Source organism: Ailuropoda melanoleuca, chromosome 2 (genome assembly GCF_002007445.2).
Source record: "Ailuropoda melanoleuca isolate Jingjing chromosome 2, ASM200744v2, whole genome shotgun sequence".
Taxonomy (NCBI): Eukaryota; Metazoa; Chordata; class Mammalia; order Carnivora; family Ursidae; genus Ailuropoda; species Ailuropoda melanoleuca.
Window position 1 is genome coordinate 186,007,498 of NC_048219.1, and position 20,722 is coordinate 186,028,219.

The 20,722-nt window shown below is 38.8% G+C and overlaps 1 protein-coding gene and 1 long non-coding RNA gene across 7 annotated transcripts in view; one reads left to right on the forward strand and one right to left on the reverse strand.

Moving 5' to 3' along the window:
* DOCK10 (dedicator of cytokinesis 10) overlaps positions 1-20,722 on the reverse strand; it is a 240,246-nt gene that overhangs the window by 107,721 nt on the left and 111,803 nt on the right. For all 6 annotated transcript variants that reach the window (XM_019798992.2, XM_011224086.3, XM_034655274.1 and 3 more), the window contains 4 exons: positions 12,787-12,869; positions 5,172-5,244; positions 4,770-4,892; positions 4,381-4,515 (listed from right to left, as the gene is read on the reverse strand). In XM_019798992.2, the coding sequence (XP_019654551.2) occupies positions 4,381-4,515; positions 4,770-4,892; positions 5,172-5,244; positions 12,787-12,869 (414 nt within the window). The remainder of the gene's footprint in view (positions 1-4,380; positions 4,516-4,769; positions 4,893-5,171; positions 5,245-12,786; positions 12,870-20,722) is intronic.
* LOC117801145 lies at positions 718-2,391 on the forward strand. Its single transcript, XR_004623649.1, has 3 exons — positions 718-1,006; positions 1,170-1,291; positions 1,956-2,391. It is a non-coding gene; the product is annotated as an uncharacterized LOC117801145 (long non-coding RNA).

Sequence of the window (20,722 nt, forward strand, 5' to 3'; positions counted from 1 at the left end):
TCTACAAGACCAAGCTGCTCCCTGGTGTCTCACACGTGGCCCTATTTCCCTCCTGTGGCGGGATGCCCGAGCTGCAGAATGTATTTGAGTTTCTAGGCTTCGGTTAAGCACAGGAGATCATTGTCTTTTTTTTTTTTTTTTTAAGATTTTATTTATTTATTTATTTCAGAGAGACAGAGAGAACGTGCATGTGCATGTGAATTGGGGGAGGGACAGAAAGGGAAGACGAGGGAGAGAATCTTGAATCTCAAGCACACTCTGCACAGAGCACAGAGCCCCATATGGGGCTTGATCTCTTGACCCTGGGATCATGACCCGAGCAGAAACCAAGAATCGGATGCTTAACTGACTGAGCCACCCAGGGGCCTCAAGGCCATTGTCTTGGAACCCATACCCACAAGGTGGCGGATTCAGCACCCGGGACAAAAGAAGCAATTTTTAGTCCCTCCAACCCATTTAAGCCTGCATCAAGTGACATTGGTCATTATTAATGTTGTGGTAGGACACCTAGCAGATGGGATTCTTGGACTATTCATTGTCTTCCACAGAAGCAGGACCTTGAGTGGAGGGATGAGTGGGCCAGTAGAAGAATGAGTAAGAAGACTCTGAAGGAACAAGATAGGATAACGCAGGCCCGACGATCCGTTTCTATCAGATCAAAACAGAGGCAGCAAAAACTGTGAGTTCTTCTCCAGACTGGGAGTGCATGGGGGATAAAACAGATCTAACGTTACTGTTCGATGATATTATAAAGTGGAAAACTACTGTTATTTTTTTTTAACTAAGATCCAGAAAATTTCCAATCATAAACATCACCAAAAATCTCTGAGAAATTTACTGCGTAGGAGAGTTTTTCTCTACTTGATGTCACCCTTGAAATATATTTCTAAGAATTCCAAGGACTATTCTTAGAACACAATGATATAGATCGGGTCTGAATGAAGCAAACGAAAATGGCTGTTTACTAAGACTCTTAGGAGCTTGGACTTCCTTAGAATGCCAGATGGTAGGTATCACTTCTGAGGTAAGGTCTTTGTTCCTCTTTTTTGTTTTATTCAAGGGAAACGGATAATGATTCTTGACAAAATAGGTCTGACTCATTCTATTATTCATTTGTTCTGTGTTTTTGTGTGCATACGTTTCATCTTCGGGGACATTTTGTACCTGAGAGCTTGGGAAGGCAATGACTAAACTTGCAGTATCTCATTGAGAATCTTCCTTCCAGTTGTAAGACCTCCTAAGTCAGAAACAGCTATAAACAAATACGTAGAAACCAGGATCCAGACACAAGGTAAGTAACTCAGACGTCTATCTTCCCAAAGTGATCTCAAGAAGCTGGAGGTTCTCTCCACATAAAGGGTTATAAGGTCTTGACAAAAAATAATAGAAATGAGGGGGTATAGAGCTGAACTCTTTAAAAGATGTAATAAATGTTCTGAAATATTTAAATGGCTCTCTCCTGGAAAATGAAGTAGGATTATTCACTTGTGCTTTAATGTGTAAAATCTGCCTTGGGGAATCCTGCTAGCTGACCCAGAAGAGTTCATCACTATTCTGGGCTCCTAGAACATTCAACAGAAGGTGCCCTTTATAGCTTTTGTGACATTGTGTAATAGTTAGGAATGAGGCTGTGTCCATCTCTGGTTATGACTTCAGCAGGCAGTCCCCAATGCCGAGCACAGTTCCTAGTATGTCATGGGGACTAAATAAGTTTGTTGAATGAGTGAATGAATGAATAAAAAACAAATGAATAAATAAGCATATGTAGGTAAAAATTTCAGGAAGGTGAACTGAGTTTTTCCAGGAAAGCCTTTCCACAGTTGAATGTCTATCTTTCAAAGTTGTGACCTTTGTACTTAATGGAAAGACTGTCTATCATCTATCATCAGCTAGATCTGACCTTCACTGTTCACTTGCTTGTACCCACTGACTTTTGTCCCACATTTTTTCTTAAGCTCTTCTTTCCAGCTTATCTCTTAACTCAGGCAAAAGACCCGAAGAGCACAGCATCCCATGATGGAAACCAAGACTACTCCTCAAGGAGTAACTGCCCATATGAAGAGCTCCTGGGGCCCAGAATGCCCAGACCCGTTTGAGCTCAACCCCCAACCGCCCCTGTGCAGATGGACCATGGAATGACCCATGGAGTAACCAACAATTACCTTTACCTCATTATATTACAATCTCTGCCCAAAGAGGAGCCCCCGCCTCATTTACATAACATACATTGTCTGTACAGGCATGTTTCCTTAAGACACATGTACGACCTTATACCTGCCTCTGCATACATTGACAAGGCTCCCCTTTCTAAATATTCATCCTAACCTTAAGTAAAAGAAACCTACTCACCCTTGCTGGGGAGTCATGGCTTTGGAATTTACTCCCCATGAGCTCCATATTCACTGCAAATAAAGTTTCCTTTGCGTGACAGCTCACCTGGTGTGTTTCTACCTGTGACTCGCCAAGGAGTGAAATCACGTTAGTTTGGTTACAAGACTAGGGAAGAATGGCTGAAGACACATTGTCTCTCAGATCCTTTTTCCTTTTTACTGGTGAGGAACCTGAGCTCAGAGCTTGCGTAACTTACTCAAAGCCTCCAATAGTAAATGGTGAAACCAGGATTTGAATGCTGACCTGTGTGAACCCCAAGCTGTGCCTTCTCCTAGAAGACCCTCTCCAGCTCCAAGGCATCACTTAAGCAGAGACTGAAGCACAGCCTAAGACAAGGTGGAGAAGAAGTTCCTGTAGTGAAAGGTCAGATTCAGGCACTAAGGTGTGCACTCAACACCGAGTTATAGGATTCTTTAAAGAAGCAATGTCATATTAATACGTATCTCTGCAGCTTGATACGCAGCATGGGCTGCAGTGATACTTCCTAAAAGATGATAATGCATTGGCTAGAGCAAGCTTTGAAGCAAAAAATGGAAAAGAAAATATTTAAATTTTTTAGTTCAATGTCTATAAAATGTCATCATTGATCTTTAACCTCCTGCTAAAGTTTTACTTGATATTTCTAAAGCCAAAGAGTTTCCTTTGTGATCAACAATAGAAAACTATCTCCACCCTCCATTAAGACCCTTATTGCCCTTTCCATATGGAAAGTTGGCGTCTGCGTTAAAATGCAATTATCTTTCACTTCCAACCCAGTGCTCAGCAACACTTAATTAATTCTTTCCTTTTTAAAGTTCAGCATTATTACTTTCTGGAGGAATTCCAGATTTCAACAGATAAACCATCCAGACAAAGGCGAGTCCTAAGCGACTGGAGAAAACTCCATTTCGCATCCGCATATTCAAGCGCCCCTGGTATTAATCCACGATGTAATCTCAGCTACGTAACATGTGAATGCTATGTGAATGCTTGTGGCTTGGTGGGAAGAGAAGGATTTGTTCCTGGTGGCCTGGTACCAGAAACACAGTCCTCAAGCTCAATGAGCCAGCATCTTTCTGTGAAATTTAAAAAGAGTTTGCTATAACATTTGGTTGCTTCAATTTTTATGTAAGAAGGAATAAGGGTACTTATTTCATCAAAGTGAAAAGAATAAATGAAAGCAAGATGTCCAAACGAGGTCTATGGAATTATTCTGCTTTCCTTTGCCACAGTGGTCAATGTCACATCGAATACTGAGAACGACAGTTTGAAGACCAAGAGCTTGCAGAACAGCATTGCCTGTTAAAAGCACTGCGTGTTGTTACTGAAATTGAGTTCTTGGGAATCGATGTAATCCTTGTCTTTGAAGGAAACCTCCTCTCAGAAGGAAGATGATGTATGTGTACACTGTAAATTTACTCTCTCATTATTACCCAATAATAAAGATAGTATTTATGAAGCAGAGTGAACTATATTATCTTACTGAATTCTTTAGCTCAGTGCCTCTCTACACTGTAGTCACACAGGTGGTCATTTTCCCCTTCTCCTTGAATACACCCATTTTGTTCTTGCCTCAGGATCTTTGCACTTGCTGCCCTGCTCATTCTTTACTTTTCGGATCAAATAGTTTCTCTTTACAAAAGTTTTTCCTCACTTCTGGAGCATTAACATTGCTTTCCGACCTTACCATTTGTCTTTCTCCCTTCCATAGCCCTATTTATTTTCTTTATTCCAGATTTCACCAACTGATTCCATTCTGTTGATTTCTTTCTTTGCGTATTTTCTGGTTTTCTTCCTTTATTGAAAGTGAGTTTTGTGAAAGCAGAAATGGAGGCTCCCTTGTTTTCCACGGAATCCCTAAGGTCTAGAACAGTTCTTGGGTCATACCAGATACTCCATAAACACTTATGGAATGAATGACTGATGACTGGATGAATGTACTCTTTGATTAAAAAACTCAAGAGGGGAAAAAAAAAAAAAGCCCAAGGAGGAGGAAGGATTTCCACTCACCTGTACCACACCTGTACAGGAATCCAAAAAGATGCAGCCTTTGGGTTCTTTGGATATTTTTTCATCTTTGTAGAAATTCATGATGTAGGAGTTATCTGGCAACTGGGTCAGCTGGAAGTAACGTTTTTTGAAGGACTAAATAAAAGAAAAGATATACTGAGGTAGTTTCAACTGCAGTGTGCTCTTACAGAAACTAGAATTTTTCTAATTCCTTCAGGAACACTACCTTTCTAGGGCAGCATTCTAGAGATCAACATCCTCCTTTCTCATAAATTAAGTATGACACCAAACATAAACTCAATGCAAATGACGCTCCTCGGTGCTGTGACCGAAGGAGGGGGTGTCAAGAAAAGTGGCAGAAACAAAGATAAGTCTTGATGTCTCCTTACCCGCACAGTAACGGTATTGTTCACGGTGCTGTTGAAATTCCCCTTGTAGAGCCAGCCAGACTTGAAAACTCCGGTCCCTCCGGCTCCCCCACCGCCCTTCGACGACGAGTGGGAGGTGGTATCCTGGAGAAGAAGCATCGTTGGCATGACTGCAATCTTCTGTGAATCCCAGATCTTAGACCCCGCACTTAAAAACGGACCTCCTTTTCCTCTCGTTGACTCATCTTAACTAATAAACGTGTTCGATTTCAAAACAAATGTGACTCCTTTTGACGAAAAGCCCTTCCACAAGTAACCACCGCGGCTTTTATGTTCATCTGGTCAGAATGCGAAATGCTCTAATGAAAGACAGGAACGAAGTACCTCCCGTTTTACACATGCCTCTTTCGACAATGTACTTACTTCATCCTTATCAGCATCTTCATGGTCAACCTCAAAGGAATGTGAAGGAAGTTTCTCTGGTTTGTATTCTGCTCTGGTATTCAAAACAAACAAAAAACCAGTTTCTGATTTGTCATTTGAGATACGGCTTTCTTTTTCCACTGTTCCCTAGGTAACAACTATTGTGTTTTTCAAATAAAATAATGTAATCTTGTGAGGGCCCTGTTTCCTTTGGAAGTGTTAACTTTCCCCTACACCATTACATCTTATCTTTAGCAAAGACATCTCTATTTTTAAACCACGGAGTTCCTGCTTATTCAGATTTACACAGGTCTTCTTGAAGAAGAAGAAGGCAAGCAGGACAGTTTTAAAGGTTTGGTGGTTTACATTTTCCTTCGTCCACATTCTGCAGGGGAATATGAAATAGCGATGCTTTCATTTCTGTTTTGCCTTCCTAGGACATGCTACGTTCCTGAGAACCAGTCTGAGCTCTGGCCACTAGGGTGCGCTGCTCTCCTAACCGTGGCCTCCCCAAAGAACGCCCCAAACCGACTTTGTGGACCTGTGCTCGCTGGGCGCATCTCCATGGTAGCCCTGGAACGCTGACCAGCCCAAGGCAGCAAGAGTGTGCAAGTACTCTAAATGGTCAATAGGACAGAAATAAACTTCCCTCGGCTTGATTCTATTTTCACAACTCATGGCTGAATGAAAGTGATCAACAGCATTCCAGGTTCGGCATTCCTGGACACGTAGCTAGAAAATCCTACATGTAGAATTTGCGTGGAATATTTCTTTTCTTTGAGGTGATTTATATGGTGTAGAAGCAACCTCAGAATCTGCCTATTGAGAAAAAAAGCCCAGGGCTGCTCATTCAGGTATCCCTATCGCAAATCTTTTCCTATGTTGATGGTATTCCAGAAAGGAAGGGGCATGACCAAGGACTCTTTTGCTTAAGTATGCATAAAATTACCAGACTGCATTCACATAGGGATTCAACGCACTCAAAGGGGTTCAAAATATTCTTTACCTTCCCTCTGAAAGACCTGAAAATGCCCATTCCCGGTTCACAGCCCGGCAAGGTGGAGCACAGAAAGAACACTGACCTCGCTATTAAAAATGGAAAAGCCTGAGATCAGAGCCACATTTTCTCAGCCTGATAAGAGTATTTTTTTTTTTTCAATTGTGGTAAAATATACATAACAGGAAATTTACAATTTTAACCATGTTTAAGTGGCCAGTTCAGTGGCGCTAAGTGCGTTCACATTACTGTGCAACCATCACCACTGTCCATCTCTAAACCTTTCTCATTCCCAAAATGACACTGTGTCTGTTAAACGTTCTCCCTTCCCCCACCCCTGGTAACTACTGCTCTACTTTCCGCCTCTAAGTCTTTGACTATTTGGGGTACTTCATGTAAGTGGAATCATGCCATATGTGTCAATTTATGTCTGGTTTATTTCACTTCAAGGTTCATTCATGGATCAGGATTTCGTTCCTTTTTAAGGCTACATAATACTCCACAGTAGTCTAAAAAGAGTTCATGCTCCCAGGTTGGTTTCCATGAAGGCATCCCAGACTCTACAAATTAGGCCTCTCTCCCTGTGGAGGCCAGACACACATGTTCTGACACTTATTTGAATCTGTTGTTTGTGCACCTGTCTTACCTTTCACCAGATTACATGTTTCTGCTTTTTTTAAGATTTATTTATCTTAGAGAAGGCAGAAGGAGCAGAGGGAGAGGGAGAGAGAGAATCTCAAGTAGGCTCCACGATGAGGGCAGAGCTAGAAGCTGGGCTCAATCTCACAACCCTGCGATTACGACCTGAGCCAAACCAAGAGTCTGATGCTTAACTGGCTGTGCCACTCAGATGATATGTTTCTTAAACCAGGGCCTCCAATGGAGTCCCATCTGTACCTCCCCCGGCTTTGTCTTTTCCTACCGTAGAGATGCTCAGTACACATTTGCTGACTGCACCAGTGATAGGCAAGTGAAAGAATACAAACTGATAGCATTTAAAACCGTTTTTGGAAGGCATTTTGGCGATGCTAAAACACATTTTTTTGGCATCAACATCCTAAGAGGCATCTCTCATATGTAAACAGGTTTTTGAAAATGATCTTATTACTAGTGTGAATTTATCTTATAAATTCAAATTAAGGTAAGTTGCTACCAAAATCAATAACTAAGAAAAATAAAGCTATTCTGGGGTATATAGTAGTTGATATTGGGTATTAAAGATGGTATCTGGGGTCTCACTTCAGCCCTAGTCCCAATTTATTTATCCATTTTGCTTTGGTTGCACAAGCTTGATATGAAGTCCCAAGGCCCATAGGTAAGTAGTTGTAAATGGTAACAAGCTTAATTAAAAGCCAGAGGCTTGAAAGAATAGTGGTAGGAAATGTGTATTTTAAGATTATCTCCACCGTAGGTTCTGGCACATGGTAAGCACGTAATAAATATTTGTTCATTAATGTATATTAATTTACTCAAATGGGTGTGCATTATTCCAAATTCCAGAAACACATTCATACATACATAACACAGTCTTCTTCATCCATGACTTATCTGCAAGTTCAAAGAAGTTCAAAAATCTCTACCACGATAGCAGAACATTTGTACTGAAGTCTAAATATGTACTAAGCAGCGTATTGCTTTTTATTAAATTACATATGTGTGTCATCAGATATTTGCACACAGATGCTAGAACTCCACAGTCTAGCCTCGTCTTGCTGTTGTCCTGAGAAGAAACAAAGTCTGTAACAGCTACTCACATAAGTGGAAGAGGTGGGATTAGAAGCCCTATTTCCAAAATGCTACTGCTTGTATGTAGGATAAATTAATTCAAACCCACTTTGATAATCATCTTACATAAAATTGTAGCCATTGTTCTCCGCCAAAGGATCCAGGTGTACCTGTACTCCTTTCTCCTTCTCACAGAGCCTTAGAGATACTCAAGCATATCCTTGCCCATTGCCCTTAATGTTAACTTGTTCTGCGGCTTTGGGTTAGGGTCAAGTTTATGTGGAGGCAGAGCCAGAAGCAGAGGACAGTGCTATTTTAGGACCACTGGGAAATTTTTCCTGTCCTACCCAAAATATCCCTTTTCTCCGTAACAATACCTTGACATTCCTGAGCAAACAGCAGTCCCTTTCACCTTTTCATTTGATTGGTAAAGCCCCTAAACACACCCTTCCCTCTCTCCCTCATCCCACAAGCAACACATTGCCCAAAATTCACAGTCAGATTCGTATGGCTGATTTCAGAGCAATTACTCCAAGCATTTTGTCTGAGGAGAAGAGAACATGAGCATTCCAGGATTCTTAAAATGATGGCAGGCCAGTAAAGGGAGTATTAAGACAACATCCCAAGTGAAAAATAAAGGAATGTGTGGGGAAAACAGGGGGAGGCAGCAAAGACAAACTTGAACATGGGACATCAACATTTAGCTCAGGGGTGGTCCTATGCTATATGCTAATTATTTCCTGTTAGTCTCCCTTTGACCTTGACACTATTCTATCCCTTTCTTAACTTCATATTCTGCCCTCTTCTGCTAGCCTGACTTACCCTTTCTTCTCTCTCTTACAAAACACCAATTTGATAGGAATTTGTTCTTGATAACTGTGGATCACAACAGTGATCCTCACAATAGTTCCTCAGTGATCGATCTATCATCTATCTATCATCTATCATCTATCTATCATCTATCTATCATCTATCTATCTATCTATCTATCTATCATCTATCTATCATCTATCTATCTATCTATCTATCTATCTATCTATCTATCTATCATCTACTTATCTCACATTTTCGTTATCCATTCATCCATCAGTGGACATTTAGGCTGTTTCCATGTCTTGGCTATTATAAATAATGTTGCAGTGAGCATAGGGGTGCACCTATCTTTTTGAATTAGTGTTTTTATTTTCTTTGGATAAATACCCAGAAGTGGAGTTCCTAGGCCACATAGTAGTTCTATTTTTAAATTTTTGAGGGACCTCCATACTGTTTTGCCTAGTGGCTGTACCAGTTTACATCCCACCAATAGTTCATGAGGGTTCCCTTTTTGACACATCCTCTTTACAACTTGTTATTTCTTGCCTTTTTGATATTAGCCACTTTAATAGGTGTGAGGTGATATCTCACTGTGGTTTTGATTTGTATTTTCCTGACGATGATTTGATTTCAGAATGATGAGTACTTTTCATGTACTGGTTGGCCACTGTCTGTCTTCCTTGGAAAAATGTCTATTCAGATGCTCTGATCATTTTTCAGTTGGATTGTTTTATTTTTTTTGCTACTGAGTTGTATGAGTTTTCTGTATATTATGGATATTAACCCTTTATCAGATACATGCTTTGCAAGTATTTTCTCCCATTCAGTATGTTGCCCTTTTGATGATGTTGATGGTTTCCTTTGCTATGCAGGAGCTTTTGAGTTTGATGTAGTCTCACATGTCTTTTTTTGCTTGAATGCAGTCGGATCCCAAAAAATTCATTGCCAAGACAGATGTCAAGGGGCTGACCACTTATATTTTCTTCTAGGGATTTAATGGTTTCAGGTCTTACATTCAAGTCGTTAATCCATTTTGAGTTAATTTTTGTGGATTGTCAGATGGGGTCTGATTCCATTCTTTCGTACACGTTCTTCCAGTTTTCCCAACACCATTTATTGAAGAGACTGTCCTTTCCCCATGGCATATTCTTGACTCCTCTGGCTGGCCTCATGTACTTTTTGTCATTTTTGTCTTCTGTGAATTCCAAGTTCAGTGCTGATTTTTATGTGTGTAGGCTTACATTTTACACTCTAGCCTGAAATAATGTTTCTTTCCAGTATCTTTCTATGAACAGACACTTAAAAAAAGTGAGGTACTTAAGAGTTAATTTAAAGAATAAAAATTAGGGAGGTAAACACACAGCTTCTCTTTTCACTCTACCATAATTGCAAGTTTTTATTTTGGAGCCTCAGCAACCCATAAAAAGAAATGATGAGTTTAAATTGGTAGCAGACATAAGAGAATTCTTCTAATCCAGGAGGCATGAACATGATTTACTTCTAATAGTCTCCAAAGGCCAAGTGAATTATCTGTTCCATTACTGACCTAAATACGTGTATTCTTTAATGGGGAGCGCTTACGGTTTGTAAAATCATTTTAAAAATAATTTTTCTATTCAGTGTTACAGTCATTATTTCAGGGGATGTGTGAGGATTATATTCCGGAACTTCTGATTTTCACTTTGAATACACACAGTTCATTAAAATCTCCCACTTTGTGGCAGCACTATTCTTCCCCTTCTTGGTATCAGCTTCCACTTCTTTAGTTAATTAAGGGAAATTCTCAACAGTGTTTCGGTTACTTTTGTCTTGCTTCTCCTCAAGTTTCTTCTCATGCTGCATGAGAATTCTAATTCGACGATGATATCCAGGCCCTGTTCTCACTGGAGGTGTTTCCTCTGTTGTTTTAATACAGGGTGAATACCAGGAAGGTGAAATCTTTCATTTATTTATTTTGCTTGATGGCATCATGGGCATAAGAAAAGGTGTGTGGGGACAAAGCCACTAAAGATTTCAACAGACTTTGATCCCAGAAGTCCCGGGAGAGAGCCCTGCAGCAAGCTCCCTGCTCAGTGGGGAGCCTGCTTCCCCCTCTCCCCCTGCTTGTGCTCTCTCTCTTTCTCTGTCAAATAAACAAACAAACAAACAAATAAATAAATAAAATCTTAAAAACAACAACAACAACAAAGATTTCAGCAGACCTGAAGTCAGCAGGAAGGCATATACTTGGAAGGGCAGCTAAATGCCACTTTCTACCATCTCTTACCTCATATGCGGTCCTCCAACCGCTTGGACACAGCTTCCAAGTTGTAACCGCTTCTCAGAATGGTTTTTAGAAAGAGGAAGTCTCGACGTTAAAAAATGCTTTGCTTTTCAGTTGTGCCTATAAAAAGTGTGTGACTAACGTGCAGACATTCCAAGTTATAGTACTTACTCACGAAAGCCTAGCGTGTGGTGGGACCTTCCCAACATGAAGTTACAGGAGGTTATCTATCAGGAGTAATTAAAGGGATGTTCAGAGATTTGGTAAAAGCTACTATTCAGCGGTTTACAAAAAAACGATTTGCTGTTTTGGAGGAGAATTGTTTTGGTCTTAGTTATGCAACTGAAAAATAAATGGCCTCTTTCCCCTTCACCTCTTTTTTTTTGGTATACTCACTGCTACAATCCCATTCTCCTTAGAGAAGCTCAAGTGACCTTTTAAAGAAGGAAACTGGATCACGTCACAATAGGTTAAAATTTCTGAAGGCTTCTGTCGCCGTGAGAATGAATCCAAGCTCTTTTCTGGGGCGCACCAGGTCCTTTGTCTCCTTCCGTGGTTTCATCTTACTCCAGCTTTTCTAGCCATCAGTTCCAGCCTCCCCATTCTGCTCAAGAGACTATGCTGGTTCCCAAGTCAGGGCGCCTACCCTTGCTTCTTTCCTCTGGGAATCCTTCCCCAAGAGCAGCGTGCTGGTAGCTACTGTTCCTTCAGAGCTGAGCTCAGATGGCAACTTCTCTGAGCTATTCAACAGCTCCTTCAAATTCAACATTCAGGAGTTGAGAGCAGCCCTTCCAAGTACCCGAGTCTGGAACAGTTGTTTCTAGGGGCACAGGAAATCTGGGCCAATAGTGCCCAAATCTAAACCATGTGTCCACTAAAAAGTTAGATGTGATGTGTGTCTTCTCGAATCTTGACTTGAGGAAAGTGTTAATAACAACTCCACTTTTGATTGTTATAAGTGTTTTTCTGGATTATTTCTAACATTCAAGTTGGATGACCCAAGGCGTTAGGAGATTCCAATTCATTGCAGTTCTTTAATTTGAGCCACTCCAATCCCATCCAGGAATGTTATATTTCAAAATTTGTCATTCGCTTAGTTTATTTACACAATGAGTAGTTACTGCACACCGACCACGGGCCAGGCATTCTCCTAGACTGCAGGGGATGCTGCAAGGAAAAGTCCCTGCCCTTTGGGGATTTTTGCTTTACTGGGGGACAAAGACACTGAATAAATGACTACTTTAGTTCAGGTAGTAGGTCAGATGATCTTGTCCACGAGGGTGATCCTTGAACAGGTGCAGAACAAGGACACTTTCTCCTAAAGACTTTCTTTCCCCAGAGTCCAGAAAAAAAAAAAAAAGCTATTTATTTTCCCTTTTTGCTGTTCTTAAACATATATCACTTCTGTGGAAGTTGTTTATTTTCATGACTTTTGATATCACAGCATGAAAATACATGAAACCAGTGGCAAATCTGAACGTTAAACACAGAATATCGTCTGAACGACTGTTTTTTTCTAGTCCTGTTATATCTGCTATTGAAATGACAGCTCACAAAACAATGATATGATGATATTTTAAGACTTTGTTCAAAAATTAAATAAGAATAATTTATATCTCACAATTGATTCCGTGCATATACAACAAAATGTATGTTGTTGAACAAAATGTTCTATTGTGACAATTACTTGTAAATATTATAAAATATACTTTGACACTAGATTAACATACATGTATTTGTAAACAATGGTAGAACTTAGACAGAAATCATATTTTATATATGGAAAAACCCAAGAAGTACCCTTGATAGGTTCTTACCGGGGTAACTGTCGGACGTCTCCAGAATATTGTTCATATTTGTAGTTTACCACATACCATTGGGAACTATAAAATTTACAAGCCTGAAAGGAAAAAAAAAGACAATTAAAACTTATCATTAAAAAAATCAGCTGTCCTGGCAAAAAGCAAACTGAATACAGTTCTCGTAATCTCTGGGGGAGTGTTAAGGTGGCTATGTGAGCTATTTTAAGGTAGGTAAGGGGCTTGCTCATTATAATCATTTCACACTTTCGAGTGAAATGGAAATCAAATCTATCCCAGACTCTGGGAGGAGAAACTATTTAACATATTTATTCTATTTTACGCCATCAAGGAAAGTCTAATTTCATCACCCAATGAATCATACCAGATACGTTGCTAACCTCAAGTGCTGTCATTTTTCAGTTTTCCTTAGCAACCTTCCATTATTTAACAGCTCTTGGTGGTAGAAGATATTATGATTTCTATGTAATCTTTTCATCGTAATTTTAGCCCATTTCTACTCGTTCTTGTGTCAGTAACTTATCTTTTCTCCTCTCTATGTCAGCTGTGTTGTCTATTTGAAATCAGTTTTCCAGTTTTACCTCAATGCTTTCTCAGGGCCAGACTTCTCCCTGATTACTCATCGATTTTTATAAATATATATGAATAAAAGATGACCCCAAACTTTGTATGTAATGGCTGATTTCTCAGTATTTATTGATGGCAAATATTTCCCAAACACCCACCAAGCACCTAGCAATGTACTGACCACAGAGTGATAATGGGGGTTTCACTATGAGCCTTTTTTTTTTTTTTGAGGTGGGGAGGTAAGAGGGGTGAGGGGTGGAGAGGTGGGAAGGGGCAGAGAGAAAGACAGAGAAAGAATCTTAAGGAGAGTCCACGCCCCGCGTGGAGCCCCAGGCGGGGCTGGATCTCATGACCCTATGATCATGACCTGAGTGGAAATCAAGAGTCGGATCCTTAACCCACTGAGGCACCCAGGTGCCCCTCGCTAGGCAGCTTTTAATATTCCTTTTGATTCTAAAATTACATGAACCTGGGGATTGAGCAATTGACATGAAGATTATAAAGGAGATCTTGTCTTCTGCGGTGGAGAAAATGAGGAGAAATGAGCTTCCTGCAATGTGAGAAATAAAGACCTATGGTTGTCGGGAACCAGGGAGGGGACAGGCAAGGAGATGTGTGTGAGAGGAATCACTGGGGGTGTGGAAGTGCCACAAGCAAGGGAGACACTGGCACTGTCTTTGCAGAAAGAGAAAGTGGGAGGGAAGAGCCCTGAGCTTGCTGCCGAAAGGCTGATGGAGAACACGGGGTGCAGGCTCCTGGCTCACAGGAACAGGCAGGCCGAGGGGGGAGTAGTTGGGTGTCCTCAGCCGCTCTGGACTTCTCTGGCCTTGAACTTCCTCGGTGCCATGACTTTATTTGTTCAGCGAAGCACCCACACGCAAACTGGGGACAGAGGCTAAACAGGGCGTGAGTCTGGGCCCAAGACCGGAGTAAGAGGTTGTTGGCAGAGAGTAGAGGAGGAAAACAGCAACAAGACAAACGGACGTGGATAATGGCAAAGGGAATTCAGGAGATCGGGATGGACTGTGGATGGAGAACGGGAAAGGGAACAATACTGAATATTTAGCTAAAATGAAATCCCTTAACTTGGGATTCGTGAGCCAATTCTGCATATCACATATTTCTGGAAATAAAAGGAAAACTAAGCCCCGATATGCTCCTTGTCTGAAAAGTTCCATCTTCATTTTAGATAAAGATGCCAAGGATTCAGGCAAGGAGCATATGGGCCCTTGCCATCCTAAGGTCATGGGGACAGAACGTTCATGATCACAGTTCTTTCTCCTCTTACTGCCTTTTCTCTATTCCTGGCGATAGCTCTCAAGTGCAACAAAATATATTTAAAAATGAAAAACAAAAAGCATAAAACCCACTTCCTTAAATCTTTTTTCTGATACATAGCTTTACCTGGTTCCCCTTGAGTATATATTTGAACTTGAATGTTGTTCTTTTATTCACTTAATGGCACATTCTAGATATTTTTACATTGGCTTTCCAAATTTTATGACCACTTTAAATAAGTAGAATAAAATATCACACCATAATTTACTAATCCAGTCTCCTAGTTTTGGAGGTCATTCATTCATTCAACAAACACCACTGAACCCTTACTGGGTTGTTCTAGGTGATGGGAATACATCAGTGAACAAGGGACAAAAATGCTTGCCCTTTTGAAACTAATGCCCCTGTGACAAGCTGGTCAATAAACACAAAATAAGTAAATTATGTATATGTTGGAAAATGATAACTGTCATGTGAAAAAAAAAGCAGAAGAGGGGCATGGATAAAGTTGGGGGAAGGGGGCCAATTATAATGGAATTGTTAGGGTGGGTACTGCAGAGATGCTAACATTTGAGAAAAGACTTCTAGAACAGGACAGAGTGAGCTGTTATTACAGCGCTTCAAATTTTGTGCCATTGTAGAAAATATGAGTTTTTTTTTTTAAATAAAAATGAATCTTTTATAAAAAATGAGAATTTTTCAAAAAAACAAGTATTCAGAGTCTTTCTTTATACACTTGGTCCTTCTATCCTCTCCCAAATATCACCCCTTTGGCGTTATTTTCTTAGGGTAGAGTACTCAAAGTATTTTAAAGATTCTTGGTTAAAAAAAAACCTGCCAAAACAATGTGTATTTGCTATAAGAAAAAGGCAAATTGAGGGTACAGCTCAGAACCGGGAGCTACACAGCTTTCTTCTTGTCCTGGAACTAACCCACTAATACTGACTTTCAACATGATTTTTGGTCAAATCTTTTCATTTATTAGGCTCTCAGATTTAGCTAGTGAACAACCAGAATATTAGACTGGATTGAGCAATCTCTGTCCCATAATATCCATCTCTATACTCCCTAATCTGAGGTTTTCATGGGACAGAGATGCACTGATTCCTTCATTACCCTTTCTTGCTACCACCAGTGTCTATGTTTAGCCACAATAAACATGTATACTTTATGCGTATTTCACATGATGATCACAGTATGCTGCAGACTTAACTGAATCTGAGATACGTATATCCTGAATTCCACTGACCTAAAATGAATGTGGAACTTTCTTATATCACTACAGTCTAGCAAAGCAGTACTTATTTTCTGGTTTGGAGTGGCAAGTACTCGTCAGATAACACACTACTAGGTGCTTCATATATGATTTTAGTAAGAACTCTATGAGACTTTATTTCTATTTTATAAATCAAAGAGGCAAGGAGAGGCTCAGATCATTGCCAAAGGTCCTACACATGATAGAAGTAGGATTTCAAATTGGATGTGTCTGACTCTAAAAGTCCATCCCACTAATTTATGAATTGTTTGATGATTGCAGATTTCTTTTTTCTATTAGGCACATCTGGACCATCATTCCAGATGTTTGTATGGCATTTCTGCTTCCAGCTTGGAGTCAGACAGACCTGGTTTTGAATTTTGGTGTTAGCTGTGAGATTTCAATTAAGTAACTTAGTATCTCTTGATTTCTTTATCTGTCTAAATAATATCAACTTCATAAGGATCTAATAAGATCTCCCCATAAAGCACCTAACATAGGGTAAGTACTTAATAAATACTTGCTTTGAAAATAACCAGTATTCCCAGCATGTTTGACTCAGTGTATAATTCACATTCACAGTAGTTGATAATAACAACTAGTTTTTCTTGATTTATGAAGTACAGTTTTGGAGAGATATATTAGCTCTGATTATCAAAGAAACCTGCTTTAATCAAATTCCTTCTGAATTTATTTGCTATGTTCCAGGTGTCTGGTGGTGGGTAGATAAGGATTAGGGGTGGAGTAGATGACCCTTAAAAATCCTTCTAAACCTATGATTTCTTGGATTCCGAGAAAGCCAGTGCATTTTACAAACACATAAATGTTTCTCCTACATAGTAATGGCATTTTGGAAATGTTATGCATAGAAAATTATTCTCTATTCTTTGTTCCAGCCCACACAGTCACTCTCATTAAGAACTATTTTAATTAGGACTACAGCCCCTCTTTGTCTGAGAACTAAGCTGAAAGGACCTGTTGCAAATTCAAAGTCCCAGGCTATGACTCTGCTGGTTTCTGTAGGGCATGGCTCTATTTCCCCCTAACTACTTAGCCCACAACACGGGTTTCAAAATACCAACTCCTCATCCTTGGAGACGGCCACCATCTATTTCAAAGGTGAAGACTGTGAATATTCAGCAGAAGTGTGCTGAGCTGGTGAATTTTTCTCAACAGCAATGCCCCAATTCACGTTTTATTAATTTATTATGTTTGCCTGTTCAGCTTTTATGCTTGCTATCTCTGCTGTGATGCGTTAAGACACAAAAAAGCTGAGCAAGGTCAACATGCTCTAAGGCTTTTATACCATTAGGGGAATGCTTCCTAAATTGTATCATGTTCATTACTTATCAGGGATTGTTAATTAAAATGCAGATTCCTGGGTCCCACATGAGATCCACTGAATCAGAATCTCTACGGGGGCCCCCAAATCCATCATTCCACTGGAGTGGCAATGCAGTCCTTGTGCTGTTTGCCTAGAAACTGAAAGCATTTGGGTCCTAACTTCATACAGTGGGCTCTAGTAATTGAGGTTACCCTCCAGCTGAAAGAGCAAGGGGGCACATCATCTCCAGCATGGCATTTTTATTTATAGTGAGCCTTTAATATTTATTTGAATGAATGTATTTCCTATATCCTTTTTCTTTTAGGAATAAATAAACATGACACTACGAAAGTTCTAAAAATCTAAATACTTTAGAAAAGATGGGGCAATTGTAAAGGACACCCTAAAATACTATAAAGAAAATATTTCATTTTTTTAATTTCCTCTTCTCTTTAGAGAATCATCAGAATCAATTCAAATCATGTTACTTACCTCAAATAGCAATTTGGGTTTGGCAATGTAATTTGTCCATCTCCTAAAAGGGCTGATTATTAGATTCTGGCTACAGAGAAATAGGCAGGTAATAAATGGCTTTTCAGAAGCAAAATTCTTTTTCTTTCTGGCTATAGAGGTTTATTTAATTACATGACTAGTTTCTTGCCAGAAAGATGTATGCAACCACAAAAGGTGTTCTTTTAGACCCGAGTCACCACTGGGATTAATTCTGTATTTGTAAAATGAGGGTGGTAATTTCACATTTATGCCAGTCTTTATTAAGTTTAGAAGTAATTATGCCTATTGTATAAATGTTGAAAATGTAGCATCATGAAATTAAGTGAATTTAGGCAAATTATGTATTGAAAGGGTGGCTGGATGATTTATTGCCACACCAAGACACTACACAGTGAGAGAAGAGGTTATTAGCTGACCAACAGGTAGAATATGAGATTATTTCTGCAACCAGGACATGTGGTCGCTCAATACGTTGATATTTTAGAGGAAAAGAGAAAAGGCACCGAAAATATTTTTTTCTTTGATTGGATCACATCTATGTATTCTCTTAAAAGGAAATAATTAATTTTTGTAGTATAAAAATAAGTTGAACACAACGATTTTTTTTACCACTCAAACTACAGTCTTGGTAAAGAAGGAAAAATATTTGGACAAAACAAGCGATGTACATATAGATATGACTCAGTTTCAGAAATCATGGTACAATCCAAAGAATAATGGATTTGGGGTCTGAGTTTTTAAAATATTGCTTGATACTAGATGGTGTTACCATGGATATAAATATGTATGTACAGCATAAAACAGAATGTCCTATCAAATGCCAACCATAAATGAGAATCATTTTTCAACTATTTTGTTACTTTGAATTATAGAGCAGCCTAAATTGTATCTAAATTGGAAGCAAATCAAAATATTTGGTTTGTTTTTTAAAACTGCGTTGTATTAAGGTTGAGCAAACTGTAAAATTAGACTTTCATGAATCACACCTGTGCCTGACCCAGGAACATACATTTTAATTTCCCAGCTAGATCTCACAAGTAATTTGTCAAGACATGAATAATGGGTAGTACTAAAAACCTTGGTAATATTATGATCGAAGTCATTCTTTTCATGTAAGGTATAAAATCTGGGTTGTAATTCATTGTGACTGAAATTTTTAGTTTCAAACTTAAAATGGGTTCTTTTTTTTTTTAACATTTTTATATGCCAAGGTTTCAGACTTGTACTTCTGTGTTTCCACCCACTTACCACTGAACACTATAGGATGATTTTTATAGTAGAGAAGAGGACGCCAATTTAGAACTGGGGCAGTTTTGCATATTTGGAAGCAAGACTATTATTCTGGGGATTTTGGTGAAGAGACAATAAGACAATACATTTCTTCAAGGTTGTTAATGTGAAACTCAAAACTATTTTGTTTTCATCAAGGTTTTCTATATACATTTTATCCCAATGCGACTAAAAAATAAATGCATTTGAATTTACCTTAACCAACTTTTGTATGTTTATTATCTTTAGTGTTATACATGTAGTATAAAAAATAAGATGGGCAATCCATTTTGTTCTGGCCATGACAGAAACAAAATTATTATGAATAAAAAAGATTAGGTCCAATATAGGACAGTAGCAGATTTTGATCTCATTTTCCCATTACTTGAAGTTGCAAAACAAATATAGCTTAACTTATAAATTCACTTTTAAAAGGTACACACAAAATGAAAAGTCCCATAACCTCCAACAAAGCCTTATAGGTGAATTAAGGGCCCCATTCTTCAAAACAGAAACAAAATTTTTTCTATTGACACTAATTTTATTAAGAAAGGATTATGGCTTTTTTTCTAATCTGGATATATATATATATATATATATATATATATACATATTATATATATAGATAGGATTTATTTGTTTATTTATTTATTTATTTTTAGTTACATTTTCCCCAATAGCCCAACAGTTTTCAGTAATTTAAATTGTGCAGGTAGGTTGATGTTTTATCAAAGGAGTTGGGTCTACAGTGAGGAAAATCACGCTTACTGTGCTCTGGTGGAAAATGAACGAATGCATTAGAATAATTCATTTGATGCCCAACAATTCGGAATCAGAAAACGGCACTCATTTTTACTTAATTTATACATGCCCAAAAAGCCTCAAATCTCTTATTAAAACAGTTATTCTTATTGCTGGGCAAGTTGGAGTGCACAGTATTTTACATATGAGATTCAAACAATTTGTGTAAAATACAAAGGCACTTTGACTAAAAGAATGGTTTCTTTATCAATGCCCATAATATGCAGTTTAGAATTAAACATGAAGCACATAAAATTATTTTAACCATAAGAGTGAGAAATAGAATTCCTTATTTTCTTGAAACAGGATACATTTCATTCTAGTTAGATAGTTTCTTTAGTCAACAAAAATGGGCAGTAAGAAATACATTTTAAATCATAGCCAATCCTCCTCTTCCCAAAATTTTCTCTGCTCTGTCTGGGATCCAAATTGTTTGATATCTCCTTTACTTCTCAACACGATGCAGCTTCTCCCTCGAATATTTATAATTTTCTCTTGAATTAGTTGAGTGCTATCTACCCGGGTCCCAATGGTGGAAGAGGAAGAAGAGGCAGAGAAAGAAATTTCTTTTTCAATATTATACTCATCGGATCATATTATTTTTATATTTAATTTCCCTTATCAAATTAAGCAACATTTTCGTGTACAATGTGATAGCCTACTGAACTATTTTTAACTTTGGTATGCTAGAGCATTTTGATTGAACGGTTCTGGTACTTTGATTGGGTTGACGCTCAAAGTGCTTTGTAGATAAAGCAACAACAACATACTAACACCCTGTTTGATAAGATAACACATCTTTTCAGAGTTTAACCCACTGTAATCAGGTTGTGCTCAAAGCCTCCGAAAATTTTCTGTTAAAGAACTGCCAATGAGAGATACCCTACAGCCCAGCAATTGTACTACTGGTTATTTACCCCAAAGAT